At 35.1% G+C, this 13734-nt stretch overlaps 1 protein-coding gene across 5 annotated transcripts in view; it reads right to left on the reverse strand.

Annotated features, from left to right (window-relative positions):
* Positions 1 to 13734, reverse strand: part of csmd3a (CUB and Sushi multiple domains 3a) — a 598216-nt gene that overhangs the window by 351533 nt on the left and 232949 nt on the right. For all 5 annotated transcript variants that reach the window (XM_068214255.2, XM_068214256.2, XM_021467030.3 and 2 more), the window contains 2 exons: positions 8751 to 8966; positions 1 to 3 (listed from right to left, as the gene is read on the reverse strand). The exon at positions 1 to 3 is cut by the window's left edge. In XM_068214255.2, coding sequence (XP_068070356.1) covers positions 1 to 3; positions 8751 to 8966 — 219 coding nt within the window. The remainder of the gene's footprint in view (positions 4 to 8750; positions 8967 to 13734) is intronic.

Raw genomic sequence — 13734 nt, forward strand, 5'->3', positions numbered from 1 at the left:
ACTCTGAAGAAAACAAGAAAGAAAGAAGTTTTGCGGGAAACTTTCTCCACGAACCTTATTTGCTATTGTATAACATTACACATTATTGTAGCAATGTTGACATTTTGCTTATGAATGAATCAGTTTAGTCAGTTCTTTAATGACCCACTAATAAAGGCTGCATTTACACCTGTTTATACCTGTTTAAAAAGCAGAAAACGTCTCCTGCTGGCCTCATTTGCTGATGCATCATGTTACAGAGGTTGAACTTGCCAAATCTAATTGTAATAAATCTTGTACGATGCAGGATATGACATAATTCATGTAAACCATATGTGTTATTATTACTAAATAGATTAATTACAAGCTCTATTGCAAGGCTAGTGAATGATTACAAAGGTGCTATTTTAAGAATCATGGCCTACTTATTAAAGAAAATTACTAAGAAAACAGCTAAATAAAATAAAATAAAATAAAATAAAATAAAATAAAATACAAAAAAAAATAAATTAATTAAAAATTTAAATTAAATAAAAAACAAATAAAATACTCAATAAATAAATAAATTAATCAAAAAAATTAAATTAAATAAAAAAAACAAATAAAATACTCAATAAATAAATAAATTAATTAATTAAAAATTAAATAAAATAAAAATGTAAAATAAATAAAATACACAAATAAAATAAAAAATAAAAATAAATATTAAATTAATAAAAATAAAAAATAAAAAAATACAATAAAATAAAACACAAATCTATTAAATGATGAATTAAAATTGACAATCAGTACCAAAAAGTGTTGCTAAAAATAAATTAAATTGTTTAAAAAGGTCTTGATTACCAAATAATTGCTTTGTACGATTTTATTTTACATTCACCAGGTGATACAAAACACAAACGTTTCGTCACAATGCCATCCTCGGTGTGTGCATTGTAGCAAAATATTTTATATCACCCGGAAAATGTAAAATAAAAACTGTACGAAGTGTTATTTGATAAGTGTGAATCATGACCTTTTTAAACAATTGCATTGACAAGATTAACGCTTCAAAAACTATTTTTTAAAAACCGTGAACATGCAGGGCAAACTTCATTACTCTAAAAATAAGTTCAAGTAATAAATAAATTACTTATTTATTTATTATGTGTGCACTTTAATGCTTGATAAAAAAATTTTTTTAAATGTATAATTTTTTTCTGCAAAATTACAAGGAAACATTTATAAAGAAGATAACCCCATAAGGCACTGAAAAGACAAGAATTGGACCAATTTTAAAAGAATCGATTGAATAAATGATTCAATGATTCATTCATATAGACCAGGGATGTCCAAACACGGTCCTGGGCCGGTGTCCTGCATAGATTCAATCCAACTTCCTTCAACTTCTTCTAGCACACTTAGAAAGAGCTTGATTAGCTAGTTCAGGTGTGTTTAATTGGGGTTGAAACTAAAATATGCAGTACACCGGCCCTTCAGGACCAAGTTTGGACATCCCTGATATAGACAGTCACTTTTTAACAAATAATTTGAATGGATCCCTCATTAAGAATGGCACTTTCTGTCATTTCTCATGGTTTTATTAGCATATTTATTTATCAGTTTGCAGAAAAAATATTATTTCATTTTTGTTATCGTAAAAAAAACATTGCACAACTTGGGATGTACAGTGCTAATATTAGCTAATATTTTAGGCTGAGATCTCATATCCCTGATTAAATGCCACACGGGGTCTCTTGATGCTTAATTTCAGCACGTTATTTCAGTCTTGATTTTTTCTTAATCTGGTTTGAAATTAAATCGTGATTCACAGAGTAAACAGAGGTTGAACATTTACTCTGGGTTATCTGCAAACTCTCCAGCAATCAATTACAGCCATCACAGGAACAGTGTGAACCATTTCCACATATGTAAATGATATGCAGAACGGGCAGCAGCTGCGGTTTCAATTAGGTCCTGGTGCTGTAATGGGTTCAGATCAGTTTGACAGTCGACGGCAAAATGATGCCAATTGCTTGTTTGTCCTATTCGCTTTTTCTCTGAGCTCTAATATTCAATTATATTTCCAAACACAGATGTGTCCATACAACTTTGTCGCATAGCGAAATAGATTTTATATTATATAACAAAAGCAAGTCTCCTTCCCGAACATTAGTGGCGAAAAGCTTTTGTCTGCAGTTTCCCGCCTCATATTTTTTCGCATTATGCACGTCTGCTTCTGTCAATCCCATCAATATTCGCTAGCAGAAAAAGGTCAAGCGCAGTTTTCATCAGGGAATATATATTAGGCTAATATGGGAAATTGGCCGGTGGGTAACTGTATGGGTATTCATAACTCCAGTTCTTAATTAATGTATATGAAGGCTCAGTAAACATGAGCCAAATCCTATGGGCTCAATTCACAACTTGGCTTTCAATCAAACGCAGTGTCCTCTAACCATGCTGAACTCGGGGAAACACTTCAGTTTATAGGCTGTTTTCACTTGAGTTATTGTTTTAGTCAGTTTAGGTGTACAAAACTTGGTAGATTTTTCTTTTTAAAAGACCTCAATGCAGTTTATTCACTTTTATTCAACAGTTTAAGTTTATTTTAGTGAGTCAGATAAAACAAAAATGAGAAACATTTCATTGATAACTAGCCAAATATTTCCTAATATCTTATTTATAGTTAAACAATGATCATCTTGACTATAATGAGGTTTGTTTGTGTCAGAATAGTTGTTTTATTCAGATAATAATGTAAGTTTTAGTACATAAAATTACACACAAGCACACACACGCATGCATGCACGCACGCACCTGCGGACGCACGCACACACACACACACACACACACACACACACACACACACACACACACACACACAAATATGCACAGCACACAGAAACAAACAAACTGAAACGTGCACAACACCAACACTCAAACTAACACACTAAAACTCACACACAAACACATAAACAAACATATTAGCATGCACAACACAGAAACAAACAAACTGAAACATGATTAACACACAAACACACACACACACACGCACACACACACACGCACGCACACAAACAAACAAACAAACAAACAAACAAACAAACAAACAAACACAAACACACAGAAAAAACTGAAACGTGCACAGCACACACACACACGCCCGCACGCACATATGTACGTACGCACGCACGCACGCACGCACGCACGCACGCACACACGCACACACACACACACACTTAAAACACTCACACTAATTTGCACAACACACAGAAACAAACAAACTGAAACGTGCACAACAACCACACTCAAACAAACACACACATGCACACACTAAAACTCACACACAAACACATAAACAAACACACTAGCATGCACAACACAGAAACAAACAAACTGAAACATGATTAACACACACACACACTAGCATGCTCAACACAGAAACAAACAAACTGAAACATGATGAACACACACACACAAACAAACACAAACAAACAAACAAACACAAACACACAGAAAAACTGAAACTGCACAGCACACACACACACACGCCCGCACGCACATATGTACGTACGCATGCACGCGCACACACACACACACACACACACACACACACACACACACACACACACACACACACTTAAAACACTCACACTAATTTGCACAACACACAGAAACAAACAAACTGAAACATGCACAACACCCACACACAAACAAACACACTAAAACAGCTTGCTTACAGTTATTTAAATATGGTTTAATTATCATCATTTACAATAACATTGCTTTAATAGGAGATTCATTCTCCATGTACTGTACGTATAGTTAACTGGTGATCTAGCACCTTAAGCATTTTTTACGCACATATCCAAAGTGCACATAAAATTAGGTGGATGGGAACAGCTACTGTCAGTTCCTTACAGCTACTTTTAACTAACAGGTGACTGTGCCAAATAGTGGCCTGACATATCTAATATAGCATTTTTTTTTTTTTTATCGAGGATCACGTTGCCACTTTAAATTCAAATGAGACTGTGTCTATGTGTCAGCATAGCCGGCAGATAGCTTTCTGCAACTCTCACATGGTTGTCCACTGAAGCTAAGCAGGGCTGCGCCCGGTCAGTACGATGGGAAACCACCTGAGAAAGCTAGGTTGCTGCCGTAAGTGGTGTTAGTGGGTCCTAATGCCCCAGTATAGTGAAAGAGGACTCTATACTCATCAGTGAGTGCTGTCTTTCAGATGAGACATTAAACCAAGGTCCCGACTTTATGTCGTCGTTAAAAATCCCAGGATGTCCTTTGAAAAGAGTAGGGGTTTAATATGGAACCAGATTGGTCTCAAAAGAAATTCATACAAAAGACACGATGTACACATAAGTAGCAAAATTCACGTGCATAAAACCAAATTCACGTGTGTAAAATATTTATTTATATTCACAAAAAAAATTCACGTGCAAAAAATAAAAATACATTTTCATAAAATACGTTTCACAAATGCAAAACACCATTTGCAAATGTTCAAGAGTGTACAAAAAGTTTTGAATGTTTAAAACTTGTGAGTTCATCCTGAATTAGAATGTGCAAATCCTCTTTCACGTACGACTCCCCGTGGATGTGTGTGTGTGTATTTTTGAAACTTTCCTGCCAGAGTCAGGACTACTCGTACCTTTCAGCCAATCAGATGAGAGCTGTATTCAATGAAACCAACTCTGCGCTTCTTTTGCACAGACTGTTCCTCTCCAGCATGGCGAACGGAGAAAGCAGCAGTCGCACTTTTTTAAAATTTATTTATTTATTTGACCATATCCTCACTCTTTGTATCCATTATTTTGCCGCAGCTCCGCTTTTCTTATTTATTGTCTCACAGCCCTGAGCAACATGTATCCTGCAAGGTAATCATAAGTATTATTACAGGCCATGCCAGCATTGCAGCACCATTGTGGTCCAGTGGTCAGCACGTTGGGTTATCATGCCCTTAGACCTGTGTTTTAACCTCACCTAAGTTGATTTGTTTTTTTTTTTCATTTTTATTGTTAAGACATATAAAATTGTAAGGTTGTTGAAAAATTTGAAGTTCTAAAGCCGCTGTTTTCTTGAAAAAGACATAATAGAGTCATTAGAAACTGAATAAAACTGAAAAAAAAAAGATATTTACTCAGGTGAGGATCTTTTTTTTTTTCCAGTTTCATTCAGTTTCTAATGACACTATCACGTCTTTATCAAGAAAACAGCTGCTTTAGAACTTCAAATGTTCAACAATGTACATTGTGTCTTTTGCTTGAATTTCTTTTGAGACTAATCTGGTTCCATAGATTAACCCTGGCATCCTGGCCAATTCTGCCCACTGGCCTCTGTCCATAATGGCCTCCTAACCCTCCCCATATCATAATTGTCATCATCACTATTATCACTCTGTCTCCTTTCCACCAATCAGCTAATGTGTGGTGTGCGGTCTGGCGCAAAATGGCTGCTGTCGCGTCATCCAGGTGGATGCTGCGCACTGGTGGTGGATGAGGAGATTCCCCCCTATGTGTAAAGTGCTTTGAGTACCCAGAAAAGCGCTATATAAATGTAAGGAATTATTATTATTATCAGCATAGTGGCAGATACAAAAACAAGACTAACATCCTGTGCTAACAATGGAGAGATCATCATTAGTGGGCGGGGCTTTCCCCCTCTGATGACACATACAACTAGGGGGAATGTTAATCAAAGTGTTTCCGCAGACAGTGTTTATGAAGTGTAATTGTAAACAACACAATTATTACATTTTGACCATTAAAAGCTGACTATATTCACAAACTGTTGCCACAAATCTGTATTTAAACCCATAATAAAAGTGACTGTCGCATTATAGGTCCTCTTTAAAAATCCATTGGCATCCCAGGTGGATTTTGACTATGAACTTATCTACAGTTGTCAAATAGCTATCTTTTCCACTTTTTGCGTCAAAAGGTGGATCAGCTAATTCCATTAGACGGCATTCCAGTTTAACCCAGGGCCCAGTGGGTATAGGCTGGTTGGCGTGCGGCACAGTGGGATCATCCAGTGGGGATCTGTGACTAATGAAAAACGCAGCCCAAAGCCAGCTCTAATATCAGCCACTGCTAAAGTCTGCCGGCAACACTGATAACTCTCACACTTTCAATAAGCCACTGAGACCGAGCTCAAGCTGTTGCCAATTGATTACCTTTATCAATGCACCAAGCTCCATCTATATCTAATTGCTGCTATGACTTTTCATAGAAACATTCTTGTAGGCACTGCTCTTGTCCTAGAATAACCTTCTGTATTAACAATGGATTTATGATTCATTTTAGATCTCCTATTAATGAACGGCAATGGCTATCGCACTCGTTCAGGTTTCAAAACTATTCTTACATTAAATAATAGATGGTAAAACTGTCAAGCGGAAAACATTCCTGACAATTTTAGGTCAGGACCGCTCCATCATTTTACAGTGAGTGTTGCATTAATATTCGTCGAATGTTCATGAAAACTCCATTCTGAACTGATGTTGGCGGATTATGTGAGAAGCGTTTTATGAATGATTTAGAGGAAATTGCTTCTGTTGGAATGCCTGTTTGTGTATACTCTTATTCTGAACTGAATGCAATGATTTGAAAAAATGAGTGTACTTCAGAAGCTTTCTATAAGAACAATGTCCTCCAATGATGACCTTAATGTATATTCATTTTTTAGAATGTTTGGAGCTTAGTTGGGTGGAAAAGAATATTGTAAGTAGTCTTCATATTTTACCTTAAGAGAATGAATGAATGAATGAATGAATGAATGAATGAATGAATGAATGAATGAATGAATGAATGAAAATCATATGAGTTTGGAATGATGGATAAAATAAAAACATCATAATCTCTAAATAGTAAAATCTGAAATAATTTAAAGTATTAAAATTCAAGCAAGTGAATGAAAGAATGAATACATGAATGAATGAATGAATGAATGAATAAATGAATTAATGAACGAATGAACAAACGAACGAACGGATGAACAAATGAATAAACGAACAAATAAACGAAACCATATGGTTTTGAAATAATAGATAAAACAAAAATGCCATAAATGTATAAAATGTCAAGTTTGAAATAACTTAAAGTAGTCAAATTTAAGTAAGCTAATGGATGAATGAATGAATGAATGAATGAATGAATGAATGAATGAATGAATGAATGAATGAATGAATGAATGAATGAATGAATGAATGAAACCATATGGGTTTGGAATAATGGATAAAACAAAAAGTCATGAATGTAAAAAATGTCAAATTTTAAATAACTTATAGTAGTAAAATTTCAGTGAATAATTAAATAAATAAATTAATTAATTAATTAATTTGAAGTAATAAAGTTAAGTGTAATGTAATGTAATGTAATGTGTATTTATATAGCACATTTATTGTGTATGGCCATACACCCAAAGAACTTCACAATTATGAGGGGGGTCTCTCCACACCACCACCAGTGTGCAGCATCCACTTGGATGATGCTACCGCAGCCACAGGACAACAGCGCCAGTGCGCTCACCTCACACCAGCTATTGGTGGAGTGGAGAGAGTGATAGAGCCAATTCGGTGGAAGGGGATGATTGGGAGGCCATGATCGTGAGGGCCGATAGAGTGACTTTGGCCAGGACACCAGGGTTACACCCCTGCTCTTTCACGAGAAGTGCCATGGGATTTTTAATGACCACAGAGAGTCAGGACCTTGGTTTAACGTCTCATCCGAAAGACGCCGCCCACTGACAGTGTAGTGTCCCCTTCACTTTTACTGGGGCATTAGGACTCACTCAGACCACAGGTTGAGCGCCCCCTGCTGGCCTCACTGACACCACTTCCAACAGCAACCTAGTGTTCCCTAGTTGTCTCCCATCCAGGTACTGACCAGGCTCAGCCCTGCTTAGCTTCAGTGAGTCTTGGGCTGCAGGGTGATATGGCTGTGGCCATAATGTGTAGCCAAGTGAATAAATAAATGAATGAATGAAAAAACATATGGGTTTGGAATGATTGATAAAAAAAATTCAGAAGTGTCTGAAATTTAACATGTAAAGTACTTTAAAGTAATACAATTTCTATAAATCAATGAATAAATGAAAAAAAAACGAATAAACAAATGAATGCATGAATGCATGCATGAATGAATGAATGAATGAATAAATTGATGAATGAAATTTACTCATATGGGTTTGGAGTGATATAAATGTAAAAGATGTAACATTTAAAATACTGTGTATTAATTAAATGCAATTAAGCAAATGAATGAATGAATGAATGAATGAATGAATAAATGAATGAATGAATGAATGAATGAATGAATGGAAACCATGTGGGTTAGGAATGATTCATTATAAATAGCATCATAAATATATAAAATGTAACATTTAAAGTACTTTAAAGTCATATAATTTAAGCAAATAAACGAATGAATGAATGAATAAATGAATGAATGAATGAATGAATAAATGAATGAATGAATGAATGAATGAATGAATGAATGAATGAATGAATGAATGAATGAATTAATGAAAACCATATGGGTTTGGAAGTACAGTAATAAAATAAAAACTTTTTTTTTATTTTGTATAAATCATTGTTAAAAAAAACTCTAGACAGAGACAGATGGAAAGACATCGAGAAAGAACAACAGACAGCAACAAAGAAAAAAAAAGACATGACATACAGACAAAACAACATACAGTGAAAGTACAATAGAATGGAAGAACAATAGACAGACAGACAGATTCCAACAGGACACAAAGCTAGCTTGGTTCACCTGAGAACGAGATGTTGAAGCCCTGGAAGGAGATGGAGAAGTCTGAGATGAAGCGGAGCTGGGCTTTGAAGTTTCCGTACAGTCCGGCATTGACTGGCGGGGGTCGTTGCGAACCGGTGAGCCGAGCAAGAGGCCGCACGAAACTGCCGTTCTCCGTCAGCAGCAGATAGTCATGGTGATCCTCCAGGTGAAACGCATGAAACGTGAACTGCACACCTGAACAGAAGAGCAGCTATTTCACACTGACCAAAAAAAATGTCAAAATGGGTCATGTCAGGACACATCACTCTTGGAGCAGAGGGCATAAAACAAATCCAGCATTTACCGTAAAAAAGACACTGTAAAAAATGGCTGTGATTTCAACGGTAAAAAAACTGTAAAAATGCTACAGTCAAAATCCGTAACCTGGTTAATGGTATGTTTCCTTAATATATACGGCGATTAACCGTAAATTGACTTTCCCAGAATTCCCTGCATGGCACATCACTTTTTATGCTTTTTGTTGACATTAATATGGGTCTTTTTAGTTGTTTCTCCATCAGTTATGTACATTAGAGATTAATGATACATCTAATGTTATAAACAGTGTTTATTTCATGACTTTAATTTTATGCGTGTTTCCATACTGGTGTTTATTAGCTGTGTGAATGACACTGAGCACCTTCTATATGCTGATACTTTTTCTGCTTGTGGGAAAAATTGATTGTGATGAGCATTGGCTCATTATGTAACTTCCTCATCACCACCTGCATGTGGGTGTGCTAAATTGTATAACTGTGTAACAAAAGATGTGTAGATGTTGATCATTCAAAACACAGACATATCACCTCTATAAATTAATTAAATACGGTAGTTTACCTTAAAAATGAGAAATTACTTTTACGGTTTGTACCGTGTTTTTAATGGTAAAGTACTGGCAACCACAGCTGCCATTTTTTTTACCGTAAATTTTACGGATTTATTTTTTACAGTGTAGCTTAGGCTGGACCTTTGAAATAAATGTTAATGCTAATAAATGCAAAATTATAATACCCTTTTGTTTTGAAGGTATTCATTTCCTGCACTGAATACAATTCATTTGAAAGAATGTGTGTTTTGAAGAGAGGTTAATTAAATGCGTGTTTGGACACATTTTGTTTAACCAGCAGCTTATTTTATACCATTGCTCAATGAAACTATAAAATATGAATTTGACTTGCCAATTCAGCTTATTTGTCTTATTTCCTCTGAACACTGAATTAAATAAATGTTTTGTGTATATATACTGTCTACAGAAATAGATAAAAAAAAGAGAAAACTTGGAATTTATCAGTGTGCCTGGATGTATAATTAATCTGCGTTCTGAATGATTTTGAGATATTCAGCTTCAAAGTTTTTGCATTCCATAGCAAACAATATGTGTGTTACGTTTGTTTTGTAAATAGAAAGTCTTAAAATGTAAACAACTCATAAACACACATCCCACAAAGTAAATAAGTTATCAATTAATAAGAATATGCAACTCAATTTTGACAAAAATATCAGATAGAACCTTATAATTCTAAGGTGATGAAATGCTCTAAGGGTGTACTCACACTATGCTATACGAACCGTGCACGGACGCATTTCCTTGTTGTGTGCATTGTATGCTTGTACACTCAAAAAAATCAACTAGGCATGTATTGGATTTACAAAATAAAAATTTGTCAGATTGAAAAGAACAATTCAAGTTTACGTATGTTAAATGATTAATTCATGTTATTTGAAACTGAATCAAGAAATGATCAAATTAGTTTGATCAGAACATGTTGATTCAATGAGACTGAGATGCTTCAAATCGACAACTCTCACTCTGGAGAGTCACTTCGCGCATATCAGTAGGTGGCGGTAGTGCGTTTGGATGTCACCATACGAAAACAACAAGAAGAAGTATCACTGTGTGTTTTTCGGCACAGTTTGGGAATTGGTTTTCCCAAGAGCTTGAATGTTATGCATGTTATGTTGTTGGCTAAATGTTTCCTATACATTTTATACTTTTACATTTTGAATAGGAGTACCAAAGTGAAGAAAGCTGTTTAAACTCAATTGGTAAAAAAAATTATGTTAACGTCCTACAGGTATTCCTTGGGGATCAGTTTTCTTAAGAGCCAAGGTTATTTTGTTGGCTAAATGTTTCTTATACATTTTATATTACATATTACAATTTTGGATATTATATAACATTTTTTATCAGAATATTAAAGAAGAAATTTGTTTAAATGTGATTGGTGCCTGCTAAAGGCTATAATAAAAGAAAAAAAAAAAAAATATATATATATATATATATATATATATATATATATATATATACATATATATATATATATATATATATATACATATATATATATATATATATATATACATATATATATATATATATATATATACATATATATATATATATATATATATATATATATATATATATATATATATATATATATATATATATATATATATATATATATTTATATATATTAACATGTTTTCTGTCCTTTTTGTGTTGAATTACTTAATTATAAATCTTGCTTTATAGTATTGTCATTTAAAAAATGTAATTTAATATTGAACAAGAAATTTACTAGCTGATTTAACAAGACATAATTTTGCTAAAGTAAAGCTTTAGTGTTACATTGAGTAAATTAGAATCATTTTAATTAGAATAGCACAATACAAACATTTTGAGTCAATTAGTTGCAAAGAAGTAAGACTGATCTATTGGAACCATGTTTTATCTACAAATGTGCTTTGTGTTCATACAACATGTTCAAAGCAGTTCAGGTTTACTTGATTGGATTAGATGCATAAAGGGTGCCACGATTAAATCATGTTCATTCAACATTTTTTTTTTTTTTTTTGAGTGTAGTGTGAGTGTAAATCTTGGCTGAGCGCAAAACTAAAGACATGACATCACTTTTAAGGGACTGTTTCATTTGGATTTATTAATCATGCCTACTTCTCAATAAAAGTGAGCTGTCATAGTTTAACAAACATGCAAAACCCTTGCTGCATGTCAGCTGCCCCCTTCAGCAAACCTCCTAGTATGTGCAGCACGATGATGTTCATGAATGTTTTTGAGCGTCAAAAGTGGTGGATCTGTGTGTCATTACATCCTAGATGACTTAAAATACTACAAAACAATATAACTAAAGCAATCTCCATTGTACCGAGTGAAAGAGCTTCTCCTCAAAACTGATACCAATGACGTAAGCATGCTCAAAATCCAACCCAAGCTCATTTTGAAAACGTAGTCCCGCGGACAATTCTGGAGACCGCGATTTACGTGGCTGGAGGTACGTATGGCTGCATTTCATTTTTTTAAGCAAATGCTACGGGGCGGTATGATGCCGCTCCTCTTCACGCTCGCCGGCTGACAGCTCACCTCCGTGTGGAGACCCAATGGGGGAGCCGACCGCGACGACGGCGATGACCGGGTTCGAGTCCAGGGGTCCGTTCTTCGTACCTCGCTTAAATGATCTAAGATTATTTGGCAGATCCTGGATCTTTTAATCTTGATAACTGATCTCTCGCTAATTTGGTTCTTCAAACAAGTTTGCGAATCAGATTAGAATGTCTGGATAAACTGATCTGAGATCGCTGCGTGTGTTATGAAGGACAGATCTATCGATCCTCGAAATCATGATCAGCAATGCAACGATTGGCTGACGGCACAGCTGCGTAATGACATCATCTGATTAATATTCAATTATCCATGTGAGCAAAATTACATCAAATTAGCAGTAAACGGTGCGTTAAATATGACACGCAAGAACCTTCCACATTTGTTGTGAGCTGCAGGCTTTACACTTTCATGTGTCAAGAGTATTCATCATGTATTTCAATGCAAATTAACTGTATTTAATTCTATTAATTCTATTTATTACAGTAGCCGTTTTTTTTTATCTGTGTAAAGAATAACTGGTTGTTTACAAAAGCATTTTCATATTGGAAAAAGGCGTCTGCAACTTTTGTGAAGCATCAAATAACTGGCATATTAACTATCAAAACATGTTTATGACTGCATAAATGTATTATTGCTTTTAAAAAAAAGTCACATATTGTGCATTTCTATTATACACAATTTGTACTAAAGCGATCTAAAAAGTTCATATCAATAAGTTTTCTCTTTGCACCAGGTGGCAGTCTTTGTACTTTCATTTCGAGGGTGCAGATTGCATAAGTTTTATTATTATGTATAACTTTATTTATTTTATTAATGAATATAACTTTATATATATAGTTAAAAAATATGTACCATTTTCCCAAGTGTATATAACTACTACTGTAAGAAAATATCAGAATTGGGAACATACTTTCCGTATTATCTTTGCTTGAACTGAGCCGATCTAATCCTGTTTATATGAATTGAACCTGCTCCCGATCAGGTTTGACCTAGTAGAACTGTTGCCATGACAACAACTCTCGGATCAGCTTTGAAAAACAAAACGATCCTGGATCGTGTCAAATCCTCAAAATCCAAATCCAGCTAACTGAGTAATCCAAGTACGAAGAACGGACCCCAGAAAAGAGCAGTTCCATAAATCAGGTAAGACAAAAACAAAATCCAAAAAATAATGTGAACTAATTCATAACGGGTCGAGAATGTGTTGAAATCCGAAAACGCGGTCAAAATCAGACGAGGGCTTTTCTTTTTCTGAACAGCTTTTGTAAATCGTTGCTTGGGTTTAGGGAAGCGAGCTAGTGGGCGGGCGGACGAGTCAATCAGTAAAACCGGTTGGGTTTAGGGAAGGAGGAGGAGAGGGTGGGTTGGCCGATTGGTCGGTCGCCCAGTCAATCATTCAGTCGGTCGGACAGACGATCGCCTGACAGCGGCCTCCGGCAGCTTTACGTGAGAATAGCGCGGGCGCTAACGGCGCTCGTGAGAGGCGTTCGAGATGGGAAACAGCACGCAAAGCGGCCTCTTGCAGATGCGCGAAAACAAAAACTGCACAAATACGTACCT

Source organism: Danio rerio, chromosome 16 (assembly GCF_049306965.1).
Source record: "Danio rerio strain Tuebingen ecotype United States chromosome 16, GRCz12tu, whole genome shotgun sequence".
Classification (NCBI taxonomy): Eukaryota; Metazoa; Chordata; class Actinopteri; order Cypriniformes; family Danionidae; genus Danio; species Danio rerio.